Consider the following 18950-nt stretch of genomic DNA (forward strand, 5'->3'; position numbering starts at 1 on the left):
ACCTCCCCAAAATCATTCAACAAAAGCTCCAAATCTACAGTAAGCTCTAAAATCTTTTCAGAGAGACCCCACATTATCCCATAGCGAGCACTCTGCCTCACTGCAATGAGTGTTAAACTCATCTCATCCCACTATGGGTATGTTCCTGGTGGTCTTTGGCTAGGGAGCACTGACAGTGCCAAGAAGGCCCAGCTTCCCCTGATGTATTTGAGCACATCAGACTTAGGCCCAGATCAATTAGAGAATTGCAGTAATATCTGTTGTGCACCAACGTTGTGCCAGTCAGGCCTTTATTTTTTTAAAAGATTTTTATTCATTTGAGAGAGAAAGCATGCGAGAACAGGAGCAGAGGGGGGGGCAGAGGGAGAGGGAGAAGCAGACTCCCCGATGAGCAGGGAGCCCAATGCGGGACTCGATCCCAGGACCCTGGGATCATGACCTGAGCGGAAGGCAGACGCTTAACCAGCTGAGCTACCCAGGCGCCCCACTAATGTATGTTATTTAAATCATAACCCTGTAAATTTGGTACTTTTATTTTCCTCATTTGCAGATGAATAAACTGAGGGTTAGAGAAACTTTCCAAAGTCATCTTCCCTTGTACTACCAGTAATTGCTATAACCAAGTTATTAATCCAGATCTGATTCCAAAGCACACAAACTACACTCTGTCATTCTGTGTTGCGTGTGAAACTGAGTGTATTGCATGCTAAAGTAGTCCTAGATCTCTTCAATTTCAAGTGTTTTGACTTCTGATAGTCTGCATCATCATTAAGTATTTAAGTAGTTTTCAATGATGATGAGTTTTAGCTGTATCATATTATTGAGCAAGGCTAATTCACCTTGATAATAAATTTCCATAGATGGCTGCACAGGTTTATTTTTTATACATCTGGGTAGCCTTTCTGTGTTTCACTAAAATTACACATTTTCGTGTATGTCTGCATGCCCCTTCTGGAGTTGTATCCAGTATAGATCTGTTTTCATGTCTCTTGGGGGGGGGCGGACAGCAGTCAGTGAAAATCACAACTGCAAGATAGATGATGTGATTATGATTGTTTAGAGAACGAGGCATACTATATTTTTAAATGGACTTTAGAATCTAGTTTTATTAGTTAGATATGTGACTCTAGGTGAGTTCTTTAATTTCCCTGAGCTTCAGCAATCTTATGTACCAGTGGGGACCGTAACACCCACTCCTTGGGGTTCTTAGAACATGTAAAAGTACCAGACAGACTGTAGATGCTTAATAATGTATACCTGCCTCCCCGTAGTGTACCTCCCAAGGTTCTTACTACTTCCTTGCTCTCATTATAGTTTATTACTATCCAGAAAATAAAAATAGCACTGGGAAAGAAGTAAAATCCCTTTGGCATTCGGTTCCTGTATTATAAGACAAGTTTGTTTTAGGGATCATAGAAAATATTGGCCTTAAAGGCCTTTTATATATCAGTTGTTATTTATTTAAGGGATATAATTTATTATACTACTACTTCTGTCTGTCCTCAGTCTGCACCTCCTTCAGTATAAATAATTTTCTGTTAAAGCTCTAAATCAGAGGCTTATATAATAGTTTTAAAAAATTCCTGGTTCATAGTTTACCTTTCTGTGGAGAACTTAAAAACCATGTAAGAATAATAAAATTCTAAAATTTCCTTATAATGAACTATAGTGAAGCTAGAATTAGATTGATCCTATACCTTCAGATTAGAAAGAATGTTTTCAGTATTACCTGTCATGTATAGACTTAATTGAATTATCTGTGACTATCATAATGGAGGAAGTACCCTTATAGATGCACATCACTAACTTGATACCCATTTCTTTTTAATGTTTGCATTATTCAGATGTTACTTCAGCAAAATTATCATATAAATCAACATTTAATCTCTCTGTTTTGTGCTTGTATAATTTTAGCAACTGAAGGTTTTAAATAGCTTTTAAATGTCAGTATAAATGGTAGCACTGGCCATAAATCTTTTACTTACGAAAATATTTTCCCAGTCATTCAGGTGAGACATAAAAAGCAAAGCTTTATTTTTGTCTGTAAAATAACTCCCAATTCCTTTTTATAAATGTAGAGATAAAGTTCTGGGCAAAGTCCAGTTCTGTTTCATGTCTACCGATGGTTAATTTGCCCTCTGGTTTAAATTTGGCTTAGTATTCTTCTGCCTTAAATATCAGTGTGGCTTTTCTGTACTCTTTGTAACCACTTTCATATCCAACCTTGTGGTAAGTCAAGTTTCTCTATCTCTCTTAAACTTTACAATTTGTATAAGAATAGAATAAAGTAATTGTAAATGTCTTGAAGAAGGATCAACCCAAATGAAGGGTTTTTTTTGTTTTTTTTTTTTTACGTAGCTTGACATTTATTCTTTTCTTTTAATTTTATTTTATTATGTTATGTTAATCACCATACATTACATCATTAGTTTTTGATGTAGTGTTCCATGATTCATTGTTTGCGTATAACACCCAGTGCTCCATTCAGTACGTGCCCTCTTTAATACCCATCACCAGGCTAACCCATCCCCCCACCCCCCTCCCCTCGAGAACCCTCAGTTTGTTTCTCAGAGTCCATAGTCTCTCATGGCTCGTCTCCCCCTCCCAGTTTTGAGAGCATACATGATCATAAGAATTTGACCAATGATTTTTTTTTAAATAGCTACTATAAAATAAAACTTCTTCCGTAGTAGTTTGCAAGCAGTAACATAAATTTAAACCATAAACGAGTTTGACTTTTTTCTTAATTGTCAAATATTACCTGATCCTCTTATTTATACCCTAATTTTTCAGGTGTTCAAGAAATTTGATTATGGCTTGTTTTTAAATATTTCTTTAGCTTTTTTTTTTATACGAACATTTTAGCATATTGTTACTTAATCGAAAAACCAATTTCTTGAAATATGAAGACTTATTTAGTTAATTTATGGATGTAAATTTAGCTCATGATGGCTTTTCTTGTAGTTTTAAGGAAAAACTAGTTTTGAAACTTGACTTAAAAATATTAGCCTTGGGGCGCCTCGGTGGCTCAGTTAGGTAAACATCCGACTCTTGATTTCAGCTCAGGTCATGATCTCAGGGTTGTGAGATCGAGCCCCATATCAGGCTCTGAGTTAGGCACAGAGCCTGCTTAAGATTCTCTCTCTGCCACTCCCTCTCTCCCTTCCCCCCTCCCTCTCTAAAAAAAAAAAAAACGAAGAAGAAGAAGGTTTAAAGGACTCGGGAATAATGTCATAGTATCTGTACTTTTTTTTGCCAAGGGTAGCATCATCTGAAAGAAAGAGTTAGGAATTTCATCACTGGTTCTTTTTGGTACATATTCTTTCTTGTATACAAAAGGTAAATAAGCCAAGCACCAGTCTTATATCTGAGTGCCAAGAGTTTATGTTACATTTTATTCAATGAGTATTTATTTTACAGTTATTATATATTCAGTAATTTCCTAAATACTGGAGAGTATAATATAAAAGTACACATGATCTCTGCCCTTAGTATATTACAGTATTTTTGAGGAATAACAAACATTGAGAGTAATATAAACTATTACAGTATCAAGTTGAGGTTTATGTAGTAGCAGACTATAGATACAGCCAAAAGGAAAAAAGTATCTTTGTGATAGGGTTTAGTCACTATGTTTTATTAAAAGAACTGTAATTTTGATCTTGAGAGGGAACTGTTAGGTGCTGCAAGTTCATTCATATATTCCCATCTTAGATTTACAGCGTAATAATCAGCCATTTAGTGAACATTTTTATTGTGTCAAAAAACACTTTGGGTACTTCATTTCATTTGATTTTTTTACAAACTGATGAGGCAGGTAATACTGTCCTCATTTTACTTATTGAGGCTTAGAGGTTAAATAACTTACATAAAGCCACACTGCTAATAAATAGCAGACAAGAGATTCAAATTCTGGATTGTATTGTTTCTGGTGCCTGACTTCTTAACTATTACTACTGCTCAACCACACTTGATAAATGAGGAGCTTAAGACTCCAAAAGGCAACTTATTCAAGTTCACACAGCCAAAAATGGCAGAACTGAGATTTAAACCCAGGTCTCCACAAAGTATTAGACTAAATCGTGTGAATTTGCTGATATTCAACTGTTTTGATGTATAAAAAGGTCAGTTTCATATAGTTCAGTTGTCATACTTGCTCTTTGCACTAGACCATATAATCCTTGAGTGAATATGGGGTCTAGATTAAAAGCAGGAAGAGAAAGAGGGGCATAAGGAATTGTCAGAGGAGAGATAATCTGGATAGGTAAGGTAACACCTGCCAGTGGAGGGTCAGGAATGCCAGGGTGGGAATTTCAGGAATGATCCATTAAACAACCAGTAAATGAACATTTGTATTCTACAAACTGCTGCTAGAATAAAGCAGTCTTCAAACACAGGGTCTGGCTTTATGCCCAAAGAACCAAGGATGTAGCAAGAATGAACATATAATATTGAAGGGAATCTCAGCAGGGCCCTAAAGGATGAAGAAGAATTAGGAAGGAGGAGAGAAGAACAGAATGAGCATTGTTATACACAGGGCACCTTTCTAAGCGTGGCATGAATAAACTAAGGTTTTAGAAAGACCAGTCAGATATGGAGTTGAAAATTGTTTATGGTGTAGGAAAGCTTTTTGGAATTTCTGAAGCAATTTCAATAGGTACCCAAGATGAAAGTAATATTCCATCAGTCTTTTCTTCACAATTATATTATGATTAATTTCCGAAATTGTTATAAAAGTGCCTTTTACTTTTTAGTATCCTCAATCCATTGTGAGTTTTCAAGGCTTAAAATAATAGAACTCTGGCAGTGAGTGGATAAAATACTAAAAGTTACCACATCTTTAACCCAGCCCCACCCCCTCTCTAGATAAAGAAAGCAAGACTTCTTGAAGTAAACTAAATCAGACATTGTACCATAATTAGAACTCACATCTGCTAATTTCTACTCAAGGGAACTTTCTACTACTATTGCCCCTCATTTTACTTGATGCAGTCTTTGAGTGTTTCTGTTGAAGATTTTTTTGAATTTATGTACTTTTTATATTCTTAATGCCATATTCTTTTTTGAGTCTCCTACAGAGTGTTCAGTAACACTTTAAGGAAAAAAAGGTGCTTTTTTAAGAAAGAATCTTACAAAATCCATTTAACTCATATGTCCTTTGAGAGTTTTTAATATATGAAATATTAATACATAGAGCATATGTAATATGTAAGTTATGAAGCCTGATAATAAAACGAACACTCATGAATCCGTCCACCCAGCTTAAGAAATGGAACATGATCAATTCCCATGAGTCTCCCTGTGTGCTTCTTGCCTGTGACTTCTGTCATCCACCAGCCTACAGTGCCATTTTCTGTGCTACCACATTTCTAGACTTTTTATAAATACCATTTCTCTGGTTAAGAAACTATCTTCTCTTAAATGGAATTCAAGTTTGTTAAATGTAGTTTCATAAATGGTTGTTAAATATTGTCAAATGCTTTTTTATGCATCTATTGAGATTTTTCTCCTTTTATCTGTTAATATGATGAATTGGATTAATAGAATTCCTAGCATCCTCAACTTTTCAAATTATCTTTGTTGTTTTTACACTGCCAAATTCCGTTTGCTAATACAATATTTAGGACTTTGACTTTTGCATCTATTTTCATCAGTGAAGTTGGCTAGCAGTTTTTCTTACTCTGTCCTTGTTTCTTTTTTTTTTTTTTTTTAAAGGTTTTATTTATTTGACAGAGAGAAAGACAGCCAGAGAGGGAACACAAGCAGGAGGAGTGGGAGAGGGAGAAGCGGGCTCCCCGCTCGGCAGAGAGCCCGATGCGGGGCTCGATCCCAGGACCCTGGGACCATGACCTGAGCCGAAGGCAGACGCTTAACGACTGAGCCACCCAGGCGCCCCTGTCCTTGTTTCTTAATCAGGTTTACTGCCTTTACAGAATGAGTCAGGAAGTGTTTCTTTTTTCTAGAGTAATTTCTTTAAGTTGGAAAGTGTTTTATAGAACTCACCTGTAAAATTCTCTGGGCTTGGTATTTTCTATAATGTGTAGAAACTTCAGTGATCTAGGGGCGCCTGGGGGGCTCAGTCGGTTAAGCGGCTGCCTTCGGCTCGGGTCATGATTCCAGGGTCCTGGGATCGAGCCCCATGTCGGGCTCCCTGCTCAGCGGGGAGTCTGCTTCTCCCTTTGCCTCTGCCTCTCCCCCTGTTTGTGCTCTCTCTCTGTCAAATAAAGAAATAAAATCTTAAAAAAAAGAAAAAGAAACTTTAGTGATTTATATATTTTTTGGAATTTGTCTTTCACTTTATGAATTTTTTGTTTTATTTTTAATTTACTAACCACTAAATTATAGTATTTTCTCATTCTTATTTTGTTATTTTTGAGGGGAGGTTGATGACTTTGTTCCTTTTCTAATTTTATAAGTTAAATCCCTATCTTGTAAATTGTCACTGCTTCTAATTTTTTTCATCTAAATACTTGGAATTAAGTATTTTTTCTCCAAGTGCCTCTGTAGTTGCATCCCACAGGTTTTACTGAGTTTCATGGTAAAAATCAGTTCAAATACTTTCTCATTTCCACTTTGTTTTCTTTGAACAATGAGTTATTTAGAAGTGTTTTTAAATGCCCAAATATATGAGACTTTTAAGGTTAATTTTGAGTCAATACAAAAATATATGGTTTATATAATACTAAATTTTTTTTTAACTTTTTTGAGATTTGCCTTATAGCTAATACATGATCAGTTTTCATAAATGTTCCATGGTGCTTAAAAAGAATGCATATTCTCCAGTTTTTAGGTATAGGGTTCATTGATATGTTTAGATCAAGCTTTCTCCTTACGGAGTTCAGGTTTTACTGGTGTTGTATTTTGTTTTTTTGGTCTGCTTTTATAAATTATTTACAGAGGAGTATTAAAATACCGCACTATGGTAGTGAATATGTCCCTTTCTCCTTGCAGTTTTATTGCTGTATCTGTTTGGAAGCTATGTATTGATATAGTGTATCTTGTAATAGGTAGAGCATATAAATTTTGAATTGTTGTTACATAATGAATTGACTCACTAATCATTTTATCTCTTTCTCTAGTAATTTTTTTTTACCCGAAAATGTATTCTCTCTCATATTAATATAGCTACATAACTTTATTTTGGGTAGGTTTACCTGACTATCTTTTTTCATCCTTTAACTTCCTGTTTACTCTGTGAACTAGGTCTGTTTCTTAAAAGAGCATTTAATCCAGCCTGACAGTCTGATTTTTTAAATATCTTAACTGAAGAATTTAATCCATTTATATTATGGTTACTGATAAATGTGTTCCTTCTTATTTTATGTTTTCTCTTATTTCCCTTTTTGCTCCTTTTTTGCCTTCCTTTAAATTAACAAATATATTTCTCATTCCATTATTTGTCTTTCTAATTTGGGAATCATATATATTATTACTTTTAGTAACTACCTGTGAAATTTTAACACTCATACTCAACCTAAAGTTAATATCTTTACCCCCATCTTCAACAATATAAGGATTTTTAAATCAGTGCTTCTCTTGCTTATGCTATTGTTATTCAGGCTGTAATACTGTCTTATTTATTTGTTTGCTTGGTAGTTTTGTAAATTAGTCATGTTTCCATTGTTTAATATTTTCTGTGTATAGATTCATCCTCATGTTTACCAGTATTCCTGATTGCAACTTGGCCCTTCAATCAGGGAAAATTTTTTCTTATCCCTAAAGTACATGCTTCAGAAATTGTTATGATAAGAGCTTATGGATGGTAGAATCCGTTTTTGCTTGTCTAAGATTGTTATTTTGACCTTGTTTTGACCTCATTCTTTACGTTTTTGTTGGCCAAACAATTCTAGGATGGTAGTTATTTTCTTTTAGCAGTTTAAAGATATTCCAATTTCTTCTGGCTCCCTTTTTGCTATTGAGAACCTAACTGGTATGGTTTTGTGGGTAATCTGTCTTTGGCTGCTTTCTGCCATCTTCTATTTGTCTTTGTTTTCTAGAATTTGGCTATAATATGATCCATGTTTAATTCATTATTGTAGTTTTTCTGTTATTTTTTCTGCTTGGGATTGGTTGTGGTTAAGATTTGTTGTATTGTCCAGCAATTATGGAAATATTTTATGAATTCACAGTGGATAACATTTCTCCCCTCCACCCAGAGCCACTCCCAACACAGACAAATTTATTTGCTATCTGCTTTTATAGGATAGATCTTTCTTCCTAGTTCACTCTTCCCCCAAGACTGAAGCCTTTCTTAGGTTTTAGCTTTAAGCACAGCAGTTCTCCACTCTCATTCCCATCCTACAAACGCCCAAGACTTTATGCCTATTCCTCTGAGTGCAGAATGTAGTAAAAACAAAAGCTCTAAGTCATTGGTGTTCAGTTGAAATTCCCAGGGCTAACAGTTTAAGCACTTACTGGACTCTTAATCCTTTATTCCTGGTCTCAGAGCATTTCTCTTACTTTCTTGAAAGCTCATCAAATTTTAAGAGGTATTATGCATGAGTGCATATAAATTTTATATGTGTGTGTATACATATATGTATACACACGTTGTTTGTGTGTGTAAAAATCTTAAGAGGATTTATTTATTTTTTGCAAGAGTATTTCAGGACCTCTAGTGATAGAAATGGAAGGCTATCCTTTGCTTTGTAATAAAAATTTTCTCTTATCTTTTTTTTTTTTTCACTTTTAAAAATCACATTTTGTTCCTCCAATCACTTCTTCCTATAGGTAAGCAGTAGGTCATCCAGTCCTAGCGTCAGAATGATCACTACCTCAGGACCAACTTCAGAAAAGCCAGCTCGAAGTCATCCATGGACTCCTGATGATTCCACAGGTGACCAGTGTATTTCCTCACTATAATTAAGAAGTTGAATTCATCATATTTGTTTTCATTTATTTGTGTCATGACTCTGATCTTTATAAAGAAAGGCATTTTACAGTAGTTTAGATTTTCATATTAATAAAATCAAATATTTAGCAATAAACTTAAAGATGAGTTTTTGAGTACTGAGATAGATTGTCTTGCCTTCTGCATTTTTTCCCCCCAGATACTAAACATGTGTATTGAAGATGGTTTGGTTTGGGGTCACTACAGACAGGAAGATACTGTATTCTTGATACTTAAGTCTCTGATTTTCCTATTTTTGGTCCATCCTACGGATGATAGTAGTAAAGTTCATTATCTTTTAGATAACTAAAATCAGAATGATAAAAATAATCATCGTAATCTCAGTCTTTTGTTTTAAAGACACAAGATACCATGTACTTCAGTGAAAAAAAAAATTTCTGACCATTAACTTTTTGAATCATTTTTAACCGGTAGGGAGACTTCATTTCGGTTACATAAATTTCTGTTAACTAGACCTTAAAAAGCCTGTTAAATTACAACTCCCTAACATGAATGACTAACTGGTCAAAATACTAGTATTAAAATCTAATGATGGAATAGTTTTATTATGGGCAAGCAGGAAATTACATGCCATAGTGGAATTAACTTTCCCTTAGCATTAAGAGAATTTCCTGATAAATACTCATCAGTATGGTTCTGTAAAAATTTATTATTTATATGTTAATATGTCAGGGAAAGATGATCTCTTAGACCTTGGAAGATTAAACCATTTGGGATTTTATTTAAGATCAACTATGTTATTAATAGTGGCAATTAAATTGAAATTAAAAAGTCAGCTTTCTCCCTTTACAAACTAAAACACTACTTATAAGTATTTACAGATATCTGGCATGGCTTAGTCAAGTCCATAATTTAATTTAAAAAATTAACTGAGTAGCTTTTCTCAGTTTCACGTAAGATACAACTATGTTTAGCCAGTGGCGTACTCTCTAGTTTTAGTAAGTTTAAATTTAGTGGTGGCAAAAAACTCCTCCAAGTTTCACCCCTAGCATAGCCCAACCTAAGATTGTCCAGAACACTACTCAGCACATACGCAGAATTCATCACAATGTGCTTTCTCCTCAGAGGTAGATAGGGAAATGCTCTTGACAGATTTGATCATTAACATTCAGGTAAGATTAGCTCTTTTTGGTTCTTCAACCCTCTGGTGAGGGAGTACTTGCCCTGACATTACAGCATTTGCTGAGACCTAGTGCTCAACTTGGTGGGGCCTCCTGACTTCAGCCTAAACTAGTCTAGCCATGCCAGTCAACATAATTGTGAATTCGTGAAAGTAAAATAAAAATTCTCTTATGTCCTTCTCACTTAACTGCTTTTTTTTTCGACTTCATGTGTTCTTCCAGCCTTTCAACCCCAATCTCATTTTTTTATTTTCTGGGACCTAAAATACCAATAGCTGGAAATCATGCCTAGGTCCAAAATTCAACTGAATTTTGCCTTTGCCTTAAAATATGGCAAGTATGTGGTTATCATTTTTAGATAATTTTGAATATAGTTTTAGAAGTTGAGACAGGTTTAAGCTTATATTTAATGAAGTTCAGCTTTGTACTGTTTCTAAGAAAAGTACTGATACTCAAGCTAATACAATAAATTACAGGGAAGAGATATTGGTAAAGCCTTTTTCTTTGAAGGCCCCCTGAATCAGGAAAAAATTAGAAGTGCATACATAAGTTTAAATAACCTAATTAATTAGGTAGTTTTATTTTAAAAGAGGAGGAATTTCTATGCATTTTCAGAGAAAAATAAAAAGCGTATCAATTTAATAATCATAGCATATAATGAGTGTTCTTGGATTTCTATTTATAATATACTGTGGATAAAGAAAGACATACATACCCAAAAGCAGTTAGTGAGAGGGATGACTAGACATAGTAGAGGGAGCCACAGAGAGGGAAAAACCCACCAAAGAGTTTTTCTTATTTGCAAAGATAGAAGTATAAGACATGGCCCACTGCTTACAGTCTTATTAGAGTCATAATACTGACACATTAAAAATAAAAATAAACTCATCATGCTTTATGTAATAAATTTAAGAAACTGCTAAATTTGCAGTGCATAGCTGAGTGTTTTAATAGTTAATAGAACAATCCTTGGATTTTTTTTTCCATTCCCTGAATACTGTGAAACACTGATATACTTAATTTTAAAATACATATCAGAGGGGCACCTGGGTGGCTCAGTCGGTTAAGCATCTGCCTTTAGCTCAGATCATGATGCCAGGATCGAGCCCGGCATTGGGCTCCCTGCTCTGCAGGAAGCCTGCTTCTCCCTCTCCCACTCCCCCTGGTTGTGTGCGCTCTCTCACTTACTCTTTCTCTCTCTCAAATAAATAAATGAAATCTTAAAAAAAATAAATAAATAAAAATAAAATACATATCAGATACAGGGTGTTTATTTAATAAGATCTATCAAGTGTGAGAGATTTAAGAAAGAGTAATAAGAAAAATGTTGAAAGAGTTCAAGATACTTAATTTTTCCTATAAAGTCAGGAGGCATAAATGTTAATCCCATGTGACTCATGCAAGTTGTTATGTCAGTTTATCTCTTTTGAAATACAAGCAAAAGCTGTCTGTTCAAATACTTTGGTAAAATCGACTGGTTGGTTGATTTAACCCATTTAACTGTTCCACACATGACATTGCGCTACAGTTTCCATACTCTTCATTACACCTGTGTTCAGTATACTCCCCTCAAAAGCATCTTTCATTTTCTGCAGTGATTCTCATTAGGAGAGGTGGGAAGGGGTTCACACTAGAATCTATATATAAATTGAAGATAATCCACTGGAAGAGAATGTGTCTCTCCCCCCCCCCCCTTTTTTTTTTCATTAAAGAACACTAATGTTCAGGAAATTGACACAGCATTATAGTAAACAACATGATCAAGGAAAGAAAGAGATAGGAGGTTTGAATAGGTAGGGTCAGTGAAGACTGAATTTGAAGTACAAAGGTCCCATACCACTGTTTTGGGTTTTGTTTTCTTTCAGGATTTTATTTAAATTCAAGTTGGTTAACATATAATGTAGTATTAGTCTCAGTGGTAGATGTTTTTGTTTTTAATTGAACAAGGGCTTATACCCTTTAATGTACGAGAGTATGGTTGCATTCTGATTATCTGGTGATTGGATATTCTCTTTTTACCTTTAGAATTCAGAAATAGACTTTCTTCATTACCAATAGCAATAATTTTAATGTATTATTTACTTTAGGAAAAAAATGCCAATATTCATGCATGCTTTCTTGCTTTTTGCTTGTAATTATTTATGATAGAAAATAAAATACATACTTGAATTCCAGATACCAATGGATCAGATAACTCTATCCCAATGGCTTATCTTACACTGGATCACCAACTACAGGTAAAAGAGTACTTTCTCCGTGAATGTTTACTTTTTCCTTAGAAAAAGTTTAGAGAATAATCTAGAAAGCAGACAGTTATGTTCATATCTGTCATCATATATTCATTTACTTATGCTTTTAGTTGGCCTCCTTAAACTTTCTAAAATCAAGTTAAAATGATTCGTTCAGCTAAGTTAATCAAATCTAAAATTGGTAAAATCATATGTTCTTAACAGTTGTCTTAAAATACTTTCATATCTTTGTTTAAGAATGCCAAGAATGGGTGAGGGAGGCACCTGGGTGGCTCAGTCGGTTAAGCGTCCGACTCTTGATTTTGGCTCAGGTCATGATCTGAGGGTCATGAGATCAAGCCCCACATCGGGCTTTCCACTGGGTGTGGAGCCTGCTTGAGATTCTCTCTCTCACTCTCTCTCTCAAAAAAAAAAAAAAAAAGGAATGCCAAGAATAGTATTTCTGCTCTTTAATTTTAGTGCTATAGTATAAAATTTACGTGAGCTCATTTCTACTTAATAGATTTCATGATAACTGTAATGTTCATAGTGACTGAAAATATAAGTAATACACTTCAGTGTCTCCTCATGAGTATGAGAGCCATAAACTTCTTTTTGTATAATATGGTTTGACAACCTGAAATGTAAAGCCAGAGGCCAGTGATACTCTGGTCATGATTCTCTGTAATAGCAAAAGTGTTAAAACAGCAAGGTGAATTTAAGCTCTGAGTTAACTCTGACAAAAGGACACTGAAATTTTCTAGGCCATGGTTTAACACTTATTTTTAAAAGACCATTGCTTTAGTGCTATAAAAACATATCACAGTCACTGTCTTAACTCTCAGCTTGATATTAAGATTTGATTTAATTATGTGTTAACAGTCCTGATTTATTTTCAGCCTCTAGCACCGTGCCCAAACTCCAAAGAATCTATGGCAGTGTTTGAACAGCATTGTAAAATGGCACAAGAATATATGAAAGTTCAAACAGAAATTGCATTGTTATTACAGAGAAAGTAAGTTATCTTTTATGAATAAAAGACATTAGTATTTTGAGTTTAAAATATGTTAAGGTGAAATATTGTTGGGAGACATGAAAACTTTGTAATTTTTAGAACTAATCGTTAAGCATACAGTTGACCCTTGAACAGCTTGGGGGTTGGGGTGCTGAACCCCCACTCATTCAAAAACCCAGATGTAACTTTTGACTCCCCAAAAATGCTAATGGCCTACTGTTGACCAGAATTCTTACCAATAACATAAACAGTCAGTTAACACATATTTTATATGTTATATGTATTATGTACTGTATTCTTAGAATAAAGTAAGCTAGAGAAAAAGTTTTATTAAGGAAATCCTAAGGAAAAGAAAATACATTTACAGTACTGTACAAAAATCCCTGTATAAGTGGATCCATGTAGTTCAGACCCATGTTGTTCCAGGGTCAGCTATATTTCCAAGTTGGAGGTTTTATGTGTATTCATCTTTAAGTTTGAAGCAACTTTTGGCTATTTTTCATGTAAAACTCAACCCTTTGACTACATATATTACAATTAAGGAAAATAAACTGTGTTATATAAACATGTTTTATGTTCTAAGAATTTTAAAGCTAAAAGCTGTTTAGATTTATAGTTATAAAGATTTATTATTTCCTTGGACATAGACAAAATAATTTGATTTACTAATATTCAGCTGTGCTTTATCTTAAAAGTATTTTATAGATATATTTTTTCTAGGTATATGTTTAGGAGAGTAGAATTACTTTATTTTATACCTGTGAGTGTTTTTCTGGGGAGTTTTATACTCACATGTGTTTTTCTGAGAGTTATAAAGAGGCTGCCTTCCTCCTCCCTTTTTTAAGAAAGCCAATTTTCATGCTCCTTTATTTGAAATACTTAAAAAACAGAGCAAAAACTTCAGTTTTCTTAAGCATGATCGTCATGAAATTTTATACCTCTGAAGCTGAATTATTGTGGTAACTGAAATGAAGTGCTATAGGACAAAATCATGGCAACTATATGTGTATATGGTAATAGGATTCTCTCTGTTAATTTTAATCTAAATAAATGAAAATTTCTTGCTTCCTGAAGTAATTTGTGGGAAGTTTTGTTTGTTTGTACTTAAAAAAAAAAAAAAAGCTCCTTAACAGTTTACTGTTAAAGTGATTTCAACTCAGTACTTTAAAGGCTATATAGGAAATAAATATTAGAGTCTGCAAATTGTGAAGCTAATTGTGGAACTGTTGACACTTTATGTTAAAAAAAAAAAACAAAACACCTCTTTCTTTCACATATTTAATCTGTACTTTTTTCATATTTGTTCATTTGAAAGAGGAGTTCTTTGCTGGAAAAAATAAATGATGGATTGAGGAAATGTGATAACTGTGACAGTTTTATTCAATTTTAAATACTTTAAATGAGAAATATGAGAAAATCATGTAGAGGCTTTTCATTAATTATTCAGTTATATCCAGTAACTTCACTTTAGGAGTAAGTATTGAACATCTCCCAAAGTTTATCAGGCTATAAAAGTCTCTAATGGTCTTTCTTGAAAATGTTCAGAAAAGTGAATAACTCATTTGAAAGTGGTACTTTGTATTGTTCTCACTTTTAAAATAGGAAATAGATTTAAGTTGATAGCATCTATTTTAATTAGCTTGCACATGTTTTATGAAGCCCCCACTTTGCACTGTAGTTAAAGAAGACTGTGACTTCAAAACATGAATAAAAAGTTCAAGAGTTAAAAGTGGAATGTGAATGAATGATAAAACATCATGTTATTTTCCTGTGGTCAGAGCCCTTCCCCAGCCTTTTTTCTTCTTCCTGCACAAAAGGGATACCAAATAAAATGTTTTGAAACTTTTATTATACCATTTTATCTGCATTCACTAATTGTCTAAGTACAGTTACTTAGAAAAAGATTTTGGTGTTTGTATGGGTACACAGAAGAGTGAGTGATAGTTTCCATTCTAGCCTACAAGTGTGTTTGAGTAGTGTATGTAAGATGCATAATGATCAACCCAGAATAAAAGTCCTAATAAGTTGAGCTCATCAGTTACTAAGGTATGAATTTTTCTATCATGTACAATATTTTATTATGTGGTATTTGTTTTTAGGCAAGAACTAGTTGCAGAACTGGACCAGGATGAAAAGGACCAGCAAAATACATCTCGTCTGGTACAGGAACATAAAAAGCTTTTAGATGAAAACAAAAGTCTTTCTACTTATTACCAGCAATGCAAAAAACAACTAGAGGTCATCAGAAGTCAGCAGCAAAAACGACAAGGCACTTCATGATTCTCTGGGACCTTTAAATTTTAAAATATGCAAAGAAAGACTTTTTTTTTTTTTTTTTTTAAGCAAACAAAAGCCCTTATAATGACAATTCATGAGTGTTAGCTTTTGGGCGTGTTCTGAATGCCAACTGCCTATATTTGCTGCATTTTGTTTCATCGTTTATTTTCTTTTTCTCATGGTGGACATGCAATTCAACTGTCTCCTTGCATAACATGGGGGCATCTGTGACTTGAATAAGCAGCAGTTCTCAACTTCAGAACAGATGCAGTGAACCATGGCTGTATATGCATGCTCATTGTGTGAAGGCTGGCCTAACAAAAACAGGGGGTATCAAACTAGCTGCTATGTGCAAACATCGTCTTTTTTTCGAGGTGGAACCTCAAGAATGATTTTGTTCTTGTATCTCATCTCAAAAAACAATTTTTTTTTCCAAAAGATGGTATATACCAAGTTAAAGACAGGGTATTATAAATCTAGAATAATCAGTGGTACATTAATAGAAATGCAGAACATTTAGGGATAGTTGCAGGTGAGGGCTCTGATGCCAGCATCCTTCAATCAGTACTGAACTTAGTTCCATCCATAAAATATTGAAAGGTAAGTGGCGGCTGCTGTATTTAATAAAAGCATATTTCATTGGACTAAAATTTGACTATGATACACTGAACAAAATGGAACCCTTTTTTTTAAGATAAAAAGATTTTTAATTTTGTGATTGCGTGTATGTGTGTTGAAACTGTAAAGATTTTATCACTCTAATATTATTCTCTCTTAAATGAAATTAAAAGGTAAATGAACACGATCCAGCTTAAATGATCATTCCTTCCTGCAATGATTATTGGATTGTTTTAGTGTATATTTGAAAAACTAAAGAGAAATAATGGAAAATGGAAATAATTGCTCCAGCTAAAAGGCTTGGGCTTAGATTTCTTTTATGATACCAAAAGAGTAAAAAACCTGGCAAATCAGGAGAAGTTAGTAAGGAAATTAAAAAAGTAAATATAAATTCTTCAAGTATACTATTTATCAACATTGGAAAATTGATTTTCCTTGCAAGCCCATCCTAGAATGCCTGCTGCCTTTCAACACTTTCAAGGGAATTTCGACACTTATAAAGAGAAAATTTATATTGTTAACAATAACTTTGCTACCAACTTACTTTGAAAATAAAAGTAATAAAAAAACTTCATTGAAATAATAGACTATATAAGCTCTATTTTTTCAGTTGGTATTAAAATAAATCACATTTTGATACCAGTACAAGGTGTCTTTTAAACAAGGATGTCATCAACCTCATTTTTTATAGCATTAATGTTTTATGAAGAGAAAATTAAAAATGAAAGCATAATTGCTGTGATTATTAGAATTATATCATGATTGTATTGTAGTTTTGCTCTGTTTCAGATAAGCAAGTTGATCTAAGAAGTTATCAAAACTATTCTTAAAAATGCTAAAGCAGGTAACTTTTTCTTCTGTTATTTTTTTCCTCCTCCCACTGAGTTTTATAATGTATTCCTGTGTATACAAGCAATAAAGGTAAAAGACAGTTTGTACTAAACTGTGTCATTTTTAGCTTCCTCAGAATCTATTATTAGAAAGTTTTCAGTAAATAAATGTCTACCATTACTTTATTTAAATAAAAGAAGGGCTATCATTCCCAAATAATTTGATTACATAATTGAAAGTATACTGGTCTCAACACATCAGTAGTAAAATAAAATTGGCATAAAAAATAACTGTAGACTAAGGAAAGGTATAACTCATTCATAACATTGCTGCTTGTGATATGTATGTGTCACTCCACCAAAAGGGACCTAGTCAGCGTTCATAGACTTTTCTGATTATCTCAGAGCATGAGATATTCAAGTGTGGATGCTAATGCTCGACCTTTCCATTAGGATTTAGCATTATAGATTTCAGATTTTATTCCTAGTCATTAATGTGTTTTTGCTATGTATTACATACTTAAAGGGAAAATATTATTACATGTAATCACTTCATAAAAATCTCCAGTAGGAAAATGGAAGAAAATAGTAGTGTTAAGTCATGGTGCCAAGTGCAAAAAAAGGCTGTTGAGCACTTGCTTGTTTGTTTACAGTAAGTTCCTGGGGATTCTCATACTGTGTCCTAGACACTGAGTGTACTTCAGCCTACCTGGTTTTAAAGTAGTTGTGTTGCAAAGCTCATAGTTTTTAAGTCCTGATTATCCTTAATGGGAGAAAAGGGCAGCAGGGATAATTAAAATCCACAGCCAGTTTTATCCAGCATCCTCACCCATCAAACCTTCAAACAGATTTTAACAAGGAGCCAAATTTTTTATTTGTAAAAAAGTTTTACTTTTTATTCTAACCCTCATTTTTGGGTAGAAATGGTGAACCAGACAAGCAAGTGGATTAAAGGCCCTCATGTAAGAAATTCACAAACAATCCCTAATTACATTTCATTTTTTCCTCAAGGGGAAGATAACAAAGTCTAGAGAGAGACACTCCTTAGCATTAAAAAATAACTTTTTTTGAGTCAAATGAAAATCATTTAACATTACTTTATAGCAACACCACCTATTGAAGAGATTTGCTTAAAAGTTGTTTACAAATGTTTGACTCTTTTACTCAACCATTTTAGAGTATTTAATATGTGTTTTTTCCTCCCAAGTTTCTTCCGTGTTCCTAGTTTCAGCTCCTGCTTGTAGCCAGATATCACAGGCCTTGCCTGTGAAACACTTTTCTTTCTGTAAGTGTGTGGTTTTCAGCAGTCAGCTCCTCTCTTCAAATGGTAGGAAGTTCTACTTCTGTCATTCGGAACATTTTATGTAAAACAATGTAATGCAGAAATCCTTGTGCATACTGTATACTTGAAGGAAGCTTTTTAGATTTATTTTTGTTTGTAATAAAATTCAGATTGTTATTCTAAACTTGTTTATAAAAATGGTTAATGATTTATATCAGCAAATGAGCTATGAGGTATTCAGCTGTAGCAGTGTGTTTACCTTACACAAAATCAAATAAAAACTGAAAAGTGAGTATTCTTAAAATACTCAACACAGTTGTAACGTAATCATGATTTTTGAGAGGCTAAGTGACAGGCCAATTAACATATCCATCTATAACAATTCACATTTTTTTGTTAAATGGGTACTCTTCACAGTTTCATTAAATAATGATTTATATGAAGTACAACATGGTATATACATTACTGAGTGATTCTTCTCATTAGAAAACTGATTTCCTGTAATATATCTACATTACGTTAAGTATTTCATTCCTTTATCAACCTCCTAGCCTCCCAACCATCACATATGCACACACACATACACTCACAAACTCGACCTTCACTTTAGTAAATCAGCCCATTCATCATTCACTCATGCCTTTAACAAATATTTATTGAGCACCTAT

General features: G+C 33.7%; 1 protein-coding gene across 2 annotated transcripts in view; it reads left to right on the forward strand.

Annotated features, from left to right (window-relative positions):
- Nucleotides 1-18466, forward strand: part of MAP3K7 (mitogen-activated protein kinase kinase kinase 7) — a 71780-nt gene extending 53314 nt beyond the window's left edge. For both annotated transcript variants that reach the window (XM_036114315.2, XM_036114327.2), the window contains 4 exons: nucleotides 8731-8836; nucleotides 12208-12269; nucleotides 13160-13275; nucleotides 15375-18466. In XM_036114315.2, coding sequence (XP_035970208.1) covers nucleotides 8731-8836; nucleotides 12208-12269; nucleotides 13160-13275; nucleotides 15375-15555 — 465 coding nt within the window. In that variant the 3' untranslated portion in view covers nucleotides 15556-18466. The remainder of the gene's footprint in view (nucleotides 1-8730; nucleotides 8837-12207; nucleotides 12270-13159; nucleotides 13276-15374) is intronic.
- The last annotated feature ends 484 nt before the right edge of the window (nucleotides 18467-18950 follow it).

The sequence above is a fragment of the Halichoerus grypus genome, chromosome 9, assembly GCF_964656455.1.
Source record: "Halichoerus grypus chromosome 9, mHalGry1.hap1.1, whole genome shotgun sequence".
Lineage (NCBI taxonomy): Eukaryota > Metazoa > Chordata > Mammalia > Carnivora > Phocidae > Halichoerus > Halichoerus grypus.